Here is a 12,516-nt window from a genome sequence, read left to right on the forward strand (position 1 = left end):
GATCCTCCCCCTTCCCTGAACCTACACGGACCCCTCCCCACTTATGGTAGATCAGGGGTCTCCAAACTTGGCAACTTTAAGCCTGGCGGACTTCAACTCCCAGAATTGAAGACCCCTCCCCACTTATGGTAGATCAGGGGGTCTCCAACCTTGGCAACTTTAAGCCTGGCTTTGACTCCCAGAATTGAAGACCCCTCCCCACTTATGGTAACCGATCAGGGGTCTCCAACCATGGCAACTTTAAACTGGCAGAGTTTGACTTCCAGAATTGAAGACCCTTCCCCACTTATGGTAGATCGGGGTCTCCAACCTTGGCAACTTTAAGCATGGCAGAATTCAACTCCCAGAATTGAAGACCCCTCCCCACTTATTGTAGATCAGGGGTCTCAACTCCCAGAACTGCAGACCCCTCCCCACTTATGGTAGATCAGGGGGTCTCCAACCTTGGCAACTTTAAGCATGACAGAATTCAACTCCCAGAATTGAAGACTCCTCCCCACTTATTGTAGATCAGGGGTCTCAACTCCCAGAACTGCAGACCCCTCCCCACTTAGTTAGCTTTGCTGGCTAGGGAATTCGGAGTCGAAGTCCGCCAGGCTTAAAGTTGCCAAGGTTGGAGACCCCAGTTGTGACTGACTCCCCACCCCCTCCCCTCCAGCTCTGGGATTCCCTCCCCCCTCCCATCCTTGGCAAGGGGCGGGGCTTGGGGAGGCTCCACCCCATTCCCGGGACCAGCCTGGCATCGCCTTGCATTTTGCAGTTCTCAGTTTGCATCGCCTTGCATTGCAGCGGGTGGCCGGGCGGGCGGGCAGCGGCCAAGGCGGGCAGGGCGCCGCGATGGTGGGACGGCTGAGCCTGCCGGAGGAGGCGCCGGAGCTGCCGGACTCGAAGCGTCGAACCGAGCGGCCGTTGGACAGTCCCGACTCCGGCTTGCCTCCCAGCCCCAGCCCGGCCAGCTGGCTCGCTCAGGGGCTGCCCGAACCGGAGAGCGCCAGCAAGCCGCCGGCTAAGGTGAGCCGATCCTCCCAATGGGAAGAGTTGCGCCAGGGTTGCGCGCGATCCAGCCGGGCGGGGGAGGGTCAGTTTTCGCAACCCCAGAAGAAGCCGATCGCATCCCCCACCCCCGTAGCAAAAGGGGGGTTGGATCGAGCTTGGCAAGTGGGGATCGAGCCAGGATCACAGAGTCCCCCTCCCCAGCAGATGGTGGGGATCGAGCCAGGATCACAATGCCCCCCTCCCTTGGCAGGTGGTGGGGATCTGGTGGGGATCGAGCCAGGATCACAGAGCCCCCCCCTCCCCAGCAGAAGGTGGGGATCTGGTGGGGATCGAGCCAGGATCATAAAGCCCCCCTCCTTTGGCAGGTGGCGGGGATCTGGTGGGGATCGAGCCAGGATCACAGAGTCCCCCTCCCCAGCAGATGGTGGGGATCTGGTGGGGATCGAGCCAGGATCACAAAGCCCCCCCCTCCCCTGGCAGAAGGTGGGGATCTGGTGGGGATCGAGCCAGGATCACAGAGTCCCCCTCCCAAGCAGATGGTGGGGATCTGTGGGCATCGAGCCAGGATCACAGAGGCCCCCCCTCCCCAGCAATTGGTGGGGATCTGGTGGGGATCGAGCCAGGATCACAGGTTGGAAGAGGAATTGGGGGTGGGGGGGAGTGGATGCCAAGGGAGGATTGAACACCCACCCCAGCCCTACCGTACTCGGATGGGGAAGGGGTGAATTCAACAACCCCCCCCACATCTTAATCTGATTTAAGTGTGGAAGAGAGTGGGGGCGGGGGAAAGACTTGCATTCCGGATCTTGCGTGGCAAACAAAACTGGAGCAAAATGAGTTCCAATCAATCGATCAATCGGAGCTGGAAGGGACCTTAGAGGTCCTCTAGTCCAACCCCCTGCTCAAGCAGGAGGCTCTTGCCATTTCAGACAACTGATGCTCCACCCTCTTAAAAAAACTCCAGTGTTGGCGCACCCACAACTTCTGGTGGCAAGTCGTTCCACTGGTGAATTGTTCTCACTCTCAGGAAATTTCTCCTTAATTCCACTTCTCTCCTTGATGAGTTTCTTCTTGAGAAACCTCTTGAGAGTTGCTTCTCTCCTTGATGAGTTTCCACCCATTGCTTCTTGTCCTGCCTTCAGGTGCTTTGGAGAACAGCTTGACTCCCTCTTCTTTGTGGCAACCCCTGAGATATTGGAACGCTGCTATCATGTCTCCCCTAGTCCTTCTTTTCTCTATATTAGCCAAATCCAAAGTCCCAGTTTGAAATTGGACTGGGAAGAAACCTTCCTTTCCACCCGGTTGTATTCTGGTTTTTCATTTATTTAATCTTTCTTCATTTTCATACTTGCCTCTTTGTAACGTTTGGGGTACAGGAGGTTTTAAACAGTTTGTTTAGTGACCATTCGAAGTTGCAACAGCACTGAAGAAAGTGACTTACGACCGTCTTTCACCTTTATGACCGTTGCGGCGTTCTCTCCTGGCCGTGCGATCAAAATTCAGATGCTTGGCAGCTGGACTCAATTTTATGACGGTTGCAGTGTCCCGGGGTCATGGGATCTACTTTTTGCAAACTTACCTTTCACGAGCAAGGGGAAAAAAAAGTTTTGCGACCTTCAGACACGAAAACTCAACCGGGCAGCCAAATTCACTTAACAACCGTGTGACTAATTAAAACAAGTGCAATGATTCACTTAACAACGGTGGCATGAACGGTCGTAAACTGGGATTCACTGAACAAATGTCTCAGCCACAGAATATGTTGGGCTCCATTGTAGTCATAAGTCAAGGACTACCTCTTTAAATTCTCTCTGTCTGTTGCCAACTGTTTAATCTTTCTATCGCTATCATCGCTATTTATCCCTCTCTCTCCATCTATTTGTCTATCTATATCAGGGGTCTCCAACCTTGGCAACTTTAAGATTTGTGGACTGCAACTCCCAGAATTCCTCAGCCAGCTTTGCTGGCTGAGGAATTCTGGGAGTTGAAGTCCACAAGTCTTAAAGTTGCCAAGGTTGGAGACCCTGATCTATATCTATCTATCACTCCATCTCTCTGTAGCTCTTTCTACCTATCTCTCTCTCCCCCTATCTATCTATCTTCTATCTATATCTATTTATCTGACTGTCATCTGTCTATCAAATCTATCTCTATCTACAGTAGTGGCCAAAATTGTGGAAACCTTTTGGGAAAAGTGTATTTTCTAAAACTAGCTAATAACACCACTTTTTTTTTTGGGAGTAGTACCATAAAATTATATATCAATGGAAAGATAATTGAATCAAGAAAGTAAGGCAATAACTTTCATGAAGGATTTGCTATTAGAACAGCAGTTACAGTATAAAGTAGAAAAGTGAAACACGTAGAAAAAACGAGATATACAAAAACGATCACCGTGTCAGTTAATGCTTCGTTGGGTAACTTTTAGCATGAATTATGGCCTTACAACATCTTCCCATGGAGTGAATGAAGTCTTTGAGTTCCGCAGCTGTTATCATGTGAAACCAAGATTGAATGATGGCTTCTATTAACTGGGTTTTATTGCTGGGTCGCTTCTGACTAACAAGTTTCTTGAGTCAGCTCCCTAGATTTTCAATGGGGTGAAGGTCTGGGCTATTCCCAGGCCATTCCTGCAGTGGAATAGGATTATCTTGAAACGCCAAAAAAAGTGGTGTTATTAGCCATCAAACCTCAAAAAATACACTTTTCCCAAAAGGTTTCCACGGTTTTGGCCACTACTGTATATCTATCTATCCATCTATCATCTATCACTCTCTCTACTATCCCTCTCACACACACTCTCTCTCTCTCTATATATATATATATATATCTTTGTGTGTGTCTGTTTCTGTCTGTCTATCTATCTATCTATCTATCTATCTATCTATCTATCTATCTATCTATCTATCTTTCTATCTCTCTCTGTCTCTCTATCTATATCATCTATCTATCTATCTATCTTTCTATCTTTCTTTCTTTCTATCTTTCTATCTCTCTCTCTCTCTCTCTCTATCATCTATCTATCTTTCTATCTTTCTATCTTTCTTTCTATCTTTCTATCTCTATCTATCTATCTATCTATCTATCTATCTATCTATCTATCTATCTATCTATCTATCTATCTATCTATCTATCTCTGTCCATCTCTATCTCTAACTTTCTCTCTATCACCTATCACTTTTTAAACTGCCCATCCCCACCCTCATAAATAAATAATGTCATACATAACCACAGGTGCCTTTCCCCACCCATCCCAGCCTCTGGCCAGCTTATTCAAATTTGGGGCATTTTTTTTTTAGGGCTCCCAAGTGGTATTTAATAACAAGTGCCCAGAAGGCTGGAATCAAGTCTAACAGATAACAACTGTGGGTTTTTTTCCCCCCTCTAACCCTATAGGACAGGATAAGGTTCGCTTGATCGACATAATTCAAGAAATGAGCACGATGCCCTTGTAATGCAAGGGAGCATTTTATCAGATAAAGAGGAAGAATCCTCTTGCTGTCTCAGTCACTGAAATGAGCCCTGATCCAGGGATCTTCCCAATGCATTGACCCTTAAATTACCCATAAAGGGGACAATCCAGCCACTGGGATTTTAATGGCTTGCCTTAAAAGGGGTATTGGAAGTGCATTAGATTAAGATTAGATTTAACAGAGTTGGAAGGGATCTTATAGGTCATCTAGGATCTTACAGATTAACAGAGTTGGAAGGGACCTTGTAGGTCATCTAGTCCAACCCTCCGCCCAAGCAGGAGACCCTACACCATTCCTGACCGATGGCAGTCCAGTCTCTTCTTGAAAGCCTCCAATGATGAAGCTCCCACAACTTCCGAAGGCAACGTCTGTCCCATGGGTTGATTTGTTTCTCACTGTGAGAAAATTCCTCCTTATTTCCAGGTTGAATCTCTCTTTGGTTAGTTTCCATCCGTTATTCCTTGTCTGGCCTTCCGGTGCTTTGGAAAAATAGCTTGACCCCCCCCTCCACTCTAGGGCAGCCCCTCAAGTATTGGAAGATACTACCCTGTCTCCCCTGGTCCTTCTCTTCACTAGAGTAGCCAGGCCCAGTTCCTGCAACCGTTCATCCTATATTTTAGCCTCCAGTCCCCGAAAATCATCTATCATGTGAATCTACTTTACTTGGGTGCAGGGAGAGGAAGAAAGCAGAAAGGATCCCTGTGTTTCAGCCCCCCCAAATATAAGAGGGGGCCATAATGTGACTCCCATCCCTCCCAGGACTGTAGCCAGCTGCTTAGGCACAACTGCCTAGGCACACCAGCTGTTGTGTCTCGTCCGATCTCACCACAGCCGGGGCCTTCTTATCTGCTTCCGAACACGGAGGAATGTCCTAGTATGCCTCCCCGCCCCACTCCTGGCTCCATGCCCAGACAGGCTGAAGAGGAGGAAGTATCTCCAGCCCCCAGCTCTGGCTCCATGCCTAGGCAAACGGAGCAACTAGACCCCTCCCTCTCCTCCACAGCATGTGAGCCTGAGGGAGGTCAATTGCCAACAGCTGCAGGCTGGAGTGACCCTCGCGTCAGAAGACTTGATAGATGGAGGCAACAGAAGGAAGGGAAGGGCAGGCCTGAATAAGTGCTGAGTCATGGAGCCACACCCCATGGCCTATATAAAGGACCTGCTTTCTGGCATTCTCTGAGTCAGGCAAAGTCTAAACATATCTTGCTGAAGTCACTTTCTGGTCTCCTGCCTGCCCTGAGGACTTTGCTAGGACTTTGGCAGAGCTGCAGAGGCACGCCTGATTCGGATTTCCCTGACCCGGCCGTCAGCGGAGGAGTGGGACACGACACCAGCTGTCTAGCTCAGGGATCGGCAACCGGTGGCTCTGGAGCCGCATGTGGCTCCTTCATCCCTCTGCTGTGGCTCCCTGTCGCCGGTCGGCTCCACAATTGATAGGACTTTCGGTTAGGGCAGGTAGAGGAAAAAGGACGCCGCACTAGGAGGAGACGCTATGGTGGGAGAACTGGTAGGCTCCAAAATTAAACGGGGGGCTTCCGGTTAGGAGCTTTGTGGCTCTTTGAGCGTTTAAGGTTGCCGACACGTGGCCTAGGTTATGGAGGTAGTCCTTGACTTACGACAGTTTGTTTAGTGACCGGTCAAAGTTATAACAGCACTGAAAAAAGCGACTTAAGACCACTTTTCATACTTACGAGGGCTGCAGCAATCATTAAATATTACAGCGGATGGACTTTGTAGTACTTGAAATATGGTTTTTGTGTAATATGGTCGAATTGCCTGTATAAAATGGGTTTTCTTGTATTTTAAACTGGAAAGCAAATTTAAAACACAAGAAAACCCGTGTTGATTAGCCACTTGCAACCGTATTACGAGAACTATGTTTCAAGTATTACAAAGTCCATCCTTTGGTCACCCGATCAAAATTCAGGTGCTCCGCAACCGACTCGTTGTTTATTTATTTATTTATTTTTATTTATTTATCACATTTGTATACCGCCCTATCTCCCTAGGGACTCAGGGCGGTTCACAGGCAGATAAAAAAGATACATATAAATACAAAATAAAATAACACTTTAAAAACTTATTCTACATAGCCAAATTTTAAAAACAATATAAAAGTAGCCCATTAAAACCAATATAAATTTAAAATCTAATCCAGTCCTGCGCAAATAAATAGATGTGTTTTAAGCTCGCGGCGGAAGGTTCGGAGGTCCGGAAGTTGACAAAGTCCTGGGGGGGAGTTCGTTCCAGAGGGTGGGAGCCCCCACAGAGAAGGCCCTTCCCCTGGGTGTCGCCAAACGGCACTGCCTGGCCGACGGCACCCTGAGGAGTCCCTCTCTGTGAGAGCGCACGGGTCGGTGAGAGGTATTCGGTAGCAGCAGGCGGTCCCGTAAGTAGCCCGGCCCTATGCCATGACAGTCGCAGTGTCCCGGGGTCACGTGATCCCCTTTTGCGCGCTTCTGACAAGCGACCCTTCAATTGGGAAGCCGGATTTTATTTATCCGCCGTGTTACTGATTGCAGCGATTCACTTTTATTTTTATTTATTTTTGTCACACAGTATATATAAGCATAAGCATGTAATAATTATACAATATATAAGCATATATATAAGTATGAATATGTAATAACTATATTAATTGGATATAACGAAAGGAAACAATAGGACAGGAACGGTAGGCACGCTTGTGCTCTTATGCACGCCCCTTACAGACCTCTTAGGAATGGGGTGAGGTCAATAGTAGACAGTTTTTGGTTGAAGCTTTGGGGATTTTGGGAAGAGACCACAGAGTCAGGTAGTGCGTTTCCAAGCATTAACAAATCTCTTACTGAAGTCATGTTTTCTGCAATCAAGATTGGAGCGGTTCACATTAAGCTTAAATCTATTGTGTGCTCGTGTATTGTTGCACTTGAAGCTGAAGTAATCTTCACTTAACAACGGTGGCAAGGAAGGTCGGAAAAGGGGGGGGCAAAACTCAATACATGTCTTGTTTATAGCCGCACTGTTGGACGGCCATTAAGTCGAGGTCTTGCAGCGTGCATTTTTGCATAAGAATCTAAAACTTTGTTTAGTGGGGGGGAAAAATCAAGTCAGTGCAGCCTTCCCAAACTCTCTTCTGGGAATTTTTAGGAGGGAGGGGGGACTGCAGTCTCAATCCCCGAGCTTTGTCCCTTAAACCTCTTGCCTCCTCTTCTCTCTCTCCCTCTCTCTCTCCTCTCCCTGCAGCCCCCCAACCCATAAGCTCCCCTTTCCTTGGTCAGGAAATACATGCCTGTGCAATCTCTCGGTCGTTTTCACAGCTGCGAGCAACATTTGTTCGGCAACTGCTGTGTCGCCAACATCCGTAACCGGATTTTGGGGTGGGGTGGGGTGGGTTGTTGCAGGAGGTTGGGGGGGGGGTGTTGCAACCACAACTGTAGATCAGCTGGGGTGGCGGTGGGAGGAAACCTAGACGAAATTCAGTTGTACCGTAGCCACTTCCTCTCCCCTTCCCGGTTTCATACTTTTGGATTACAAACAACAAAGTCGAGAGGAAAAGCGACATGGCATGACTTCTCGGCGGAGTTTCCGATTTCACGCTGGAGGGGGCTTGCGGAGGCGCCCACGGGCTGAGGGAGCCATGAATTGTGGCTCAATGGTCGTACGGGTGAAGCTACGGCTTAATCGGAGAGCTGGGGTGTGTGGAATGTCTGGGGGAAGGCACCAGGCCAGAAATTGGGAGTCCGGGAATTCTAGTCCCGCCGTAGGTGTGAAAGCAGGCCAATCATCAGGAGACTGTGAGTTCTAGTTTCATATTAGGGAGGAAAGCCAGCTGGGGGACCTTGGGCCAATCACCAGGAGACTGTGAGTTCTAGTTTCATATTAGGGAGGAAAGCCAGCTGGGGGACCTTGGGCCAATCACCAGGAGACTGTGAGTTCTAGTTTCGTATTATTTTTTTTATATATTTTTGTTTGTTTGTTTGTTTACATTTATACCCCGCCCTTCTCCGAAGACTCAGGGCGGCTTACAATGTATAAGGCAATAGTCTCATTCTATTTGTATATTTTTTACAAAGTCAACTTATTGCCCCCCCAACAATCTGGGTCCTCATTTTACCTACCTTATAAAGGGTGGAAGGCTGAGTCAACCTTGGGCCGGGCTCGAACCTGCAGTAATTGCAGGCTTTGTGTTCTAATAACAGGCTTCTCTATTGCCTGAGTTATCCCGACCCTCTATTGCCTGAGCTATCCCGGTATTAGGGAGGAAAGCCAGCTGGGGGACCTTGGGCCAATCACCAGGAGACTGTGAGTTCTAGTTTCGTATTAGGGATGAAAGCCAGCTAGGGGACCTTGGGCCAATCACCAGGAGACTGGGAGTTCTAGTTTCATATTAGGGATGAAAGCCAGCTGGGTGACTTTGGGCCAATCACCAGGAGACTGTGAGTTCTAGTTCCGCCTTAGGCGTGAAAGACATCGAGGGGACAGTGGGCCAATCACTGAGAAGATGGTGAGTTCTAATTCCATATCAAGGTTGAAAGGCAGCTGGGGGACCTTGGGCCAATCACCAGGAGACTGTGAGTTCTAGTCCTGCCTTAGGCATGGAAGCCGGCTAGGTGACTTTGAGCCAATCTCTCTCTCCTTCAGCCCAGCCCGCCTCATAGGGTTATTGTTGTCAGGAAAATAGGAGGAGAAAGGTATGTTTGCTGCCTTCGGTTGTTTATAAAGTAATAAAGGCGGAATAAAAATCTAAGATAAATGTATGTATATATTTTCCCAAAACGGTGCTCTCAGACTCCTGATTTTTTACTCTTACAGACTAACATAGGCACCCTCCTACAGTACAAGGGCTATAAACAGAAAGCTTTGAGGTTCATCTAGCAAATAATGGCCCCATAATTTTCTGCCCCACAGCTATACCCAACCTGGTGCTGCAAAAATTTTTCGGGGCTGTCCCTGTCAGGGCTGCCCATTCTGAGCTGGAGAATCAACCTTAAACTTTGCTCTCCGTTGAACGGAATATTTGTAGCTTAGGGTTGAACTGTGAGCTCTTTTGTGTTCTCTGAACACAGGTAGCACTGATGACGTTACCTAGTTGGGTTATGAAATGTCTGTAAGAAAGCAACCAAACTCAGAGAGCACCAAGGACCTCCACAGTCCTCCTCCTCCCCCCCATCCCCCTCCCCTCCCGCTCCAACCCTATCTCCCTTCTAGCACTGATGATGTTACCTGGTTGGGTTATGAAACGTCTGTAAGAAAGCAACCAGGCTCAGAGAGCACCAAGGACCTCCACAGTCCTCCTCCTCCTCCAATCTTCTAGCACTGATGATATTCCTTAGTTGGGTCTTGAAATGTCTGCAAGAAAACCACCAGGCTCAGAGAGCAGTCCCTCCGCCTCCCCTCCCACCCCGCAATTGAATAATGAAACATCTGCAAGAAAACAAGCAAGCTCAGAGAGCACCAAAGACCCCAACAATTCTCCTTCCCCTCTCTCCTCCCCCCTCCTCCCCCCTCCTCCTCCTTCCCACAAACCCCCCCTCCCTTCTAGCATTGATGATGTCACCTAGTTGAATAGTGACACATCTGCAAGAAAGCAACCAAGCTCAAGAGAGCAGCAAAGAACACACAGTCCTCTTCCTCCTCCTCCTCCTCCTCTTCTTCCTCCTCCTCCTCTCTGCAAACCTCACTCCCTTTCCAGCACTAATGATGTTTGCTAGTTGGGTCGTGAAACGTCAGCAAGAAAACCACCCAGCTCAGAGGACCCTACAGTTCGCTTTGCTCCCTAGCCTTAACACTCTCGTTCAGCGTCTCCTTTTTAAGCAGGATTGCAAAGCCGAGAATGGCAGATAAAGTGGATTTTTTTAAAATCCTCTCTTCGGTGCCCTCTTTCAGTGGCATCGGTTTCTCCTGAAACGGCATTTTTTTCCCCGAACTGGAGAAACAGGAACGGTTTGGCACCGGGTGGGAATGCGGCTACGTTTGGCCCCAGCTCAGGCAGAGACTAAAATGGTTTCTATGCCGCTCGAAGGCTGGATTGAATTAAGGGCAGGGAGCGGTTAGCAACCTGGTTCCAGCTTTCCTTTCCCTGGTGCCAGGACAGTAGTAGCCCTTTCTCTTCCCTGCTGGAGGGCAGCCAGGTCAATCCAACATTGCGGGAGTTCCTCATTCACTCGGGGCTTTGATCACGTGGCCTTAGGGATGCTACGACGGTCATCAGGGTTGCGAGTCAGGGTTTATTTTTTTTCCTATGCCCTTGTAACTGTGAAGGCTTCGTAAACAAATGGCTCTAAATCGAGGATTATCTTTAAAGCATTGCTGGCTGGGGAATTCTGGGAGGAGAAATCCACCCATTTTAAAGTATGCTAGCTGGGGAATTCTGGGAGTGACAGTTCACCCATCTTAAAGCATGCTGGCTGGGAAATTCTGGGAGTTAAAGTACACCCCTCTTAAAGCATGCTGGCCGGGGGATTCTGGGAGTGGAAGCCCACCCCTCTTAAAGCATGCTGGCTGGGGGATTCTGGGAGTGGAAGTCCTCCCCTCTTAAAGCATGGCTGGCTGGGGGATTCTGGGAGTGGAAGTCCTCCCCTCTTAAAGCATGCTGGCTGGGGGATTCTGGGAGTGGAAGTCCACCCCTCTTAAAGCATGCTGGCTGGGAGATTCTGGGAGTGGAAGTCCTCCCCTCTTAAAGCATGCTGGCTGGGGAATTCTGGAAGTGGAAGTCCTCCCCTCTTAAAGCATGCTGGGTGGGGAATTCTGGGAGTGGAAATCCACCCCTCTTAAAGCATGCTGGCTGGGGAATTCTGGGAGTGGAAATCCACCCCTCTTAAAGCAGGCTGGCTGGGGAATTCTGGGAGTGGAAGTCTGCGGTGGTCTCTCATGATAGTAAGACACGACAAAGTCATTTCTCGGGATGAGAGCCCAGAACAATCTCCGGGACCCTCTTTTATTAGCAAGGTATCAGAAGGCGTAACAGGCAGAGCATGGGGGGATACATATCACGCGCTGCAGATACAGCTGCTGTTCTATATGACTACAGTGCGAAAAGAAGCTAGCTGGATAAGGAAGGGGTTTGTGGTCTAACTGCACAAAACATTCAGAGCGTGGAATGATATCTCTTGTTCCGTGTGCATGTTTCAGCAGGGCGAGCCTGCCTGCACGCACACGCACACACAATATGGTCGATAATTCCTTACATCTCCTCTGTTTTTGTTTAATCAAAATAGTCGCTGCTCGGTATAGCAGAATTCACGAGTTGTATCTGCACTCAGGTGACTGATGTTATCCTTTGCAGGTTCCACGCTTTCCAGCGGGAGGGAGATGAGATCTTCGCTGTTGTTGTCCGACTCTTTGTCTGTGCATTGGGCGAGAAGGCTCGCCTCTTCCTCCTTCCTGTTTGGATGGTTGAGGTTATTGATGGTCACTGTGTCGAGTACCCGATTTTCGATTGTGCCAAGTTTTCCTTTGATAAATGTTAGGAGGCGATTAAGGATGCGGGGACCAAATGTTGCACAGGAAAATGAGGAGCTCAGGCAATAGAGAAGCCTGTTATTAGAACACAGAGCCTGCAATTACTGCAGGTTCGAGCCCGGCCCAAGGTTGACTCAGCCTTCCACCCTTTATAAGGTAGGTAAAATGAGGACCCAGATTGTTGGGGGGGCAATAAGTTGACTTTGTAAAAAAAATATACAAATAGAATGAGACTATTGCCTTATAAATTGTAAGCCGCCCTGAGTCTTCGGAGAAGGGCGGGGTATAAATGTAAACAAAAAAAAAAAAAAAAGGCCCCGCTAGGGCACTGATTAATGTTGTTAGCCAAGGTGAAAAATTAAACCGTCCTTCGAACCATCCCTGTTTCTGTTCCCTTTCCTTCTTGCGGTTATTTAGACCTTCCTTTAGCTTATTCATCGAGTCCTGCACAATGCCAGAGTGATCGGCATAGAAGCAGCATTCTTCCTTTAAAACCACACACAATCCACCTTCTTGGAGGAAGAGAAGGACCAGTCCCCTTCTATTCTCAGAAAGTGAGGTGAGATATTTCTGTAAGTGAGTAATGGATGTCTCAATGCGACTT

General features: G+C 48.5%; 1 protein-coding gene across 2 annotated transcripts in view; it reads left to right on the forward strand.

Moving 5' to 3' along the window:
• The first annotated feature begins 741 nt into the window (after nucleotides 1-741).
• RFLNB (refilin B) overlaps nucleotides 742-12,516 on the forward strand; it is a 28,427-nt gene continuing 16,652 nt past the window's right edge. Inside the window, exon 1 of one of the 2 annotated variants that reach the window (XM_058164061.1) lies at nucleotides 742-1,011. In XM_058164061.1, the coding sequence (XP_058020044.1) occupies nucleotides 838-1,011 (174 nt within the window). In that variant the 5' untranslated portion in view covers nucleotides 742-837. Of the gene's footprint in view, nucleotides 1,012-7,968; nucleotides 8,146-12,516 lie in introns of those variants that run through there. The other variant, XM_058164062.1, reaches the window with a different exon arrangement.

This window comes from Ahaetulla prasina, chromosome 1 (assembly GCF_028640845.1).
Source record: "Ahaetulla prasina isolate Xishuangbanna chromosome 1, ASM2864084v1, whole genome shotgun sequence".
Taxonomy (NCBI): Eukaryota; Metazoa; Chordata; class Lepidosauria; order Squamata; family Colubridae; genus Ahaetulla; species Ahaetulla prasina.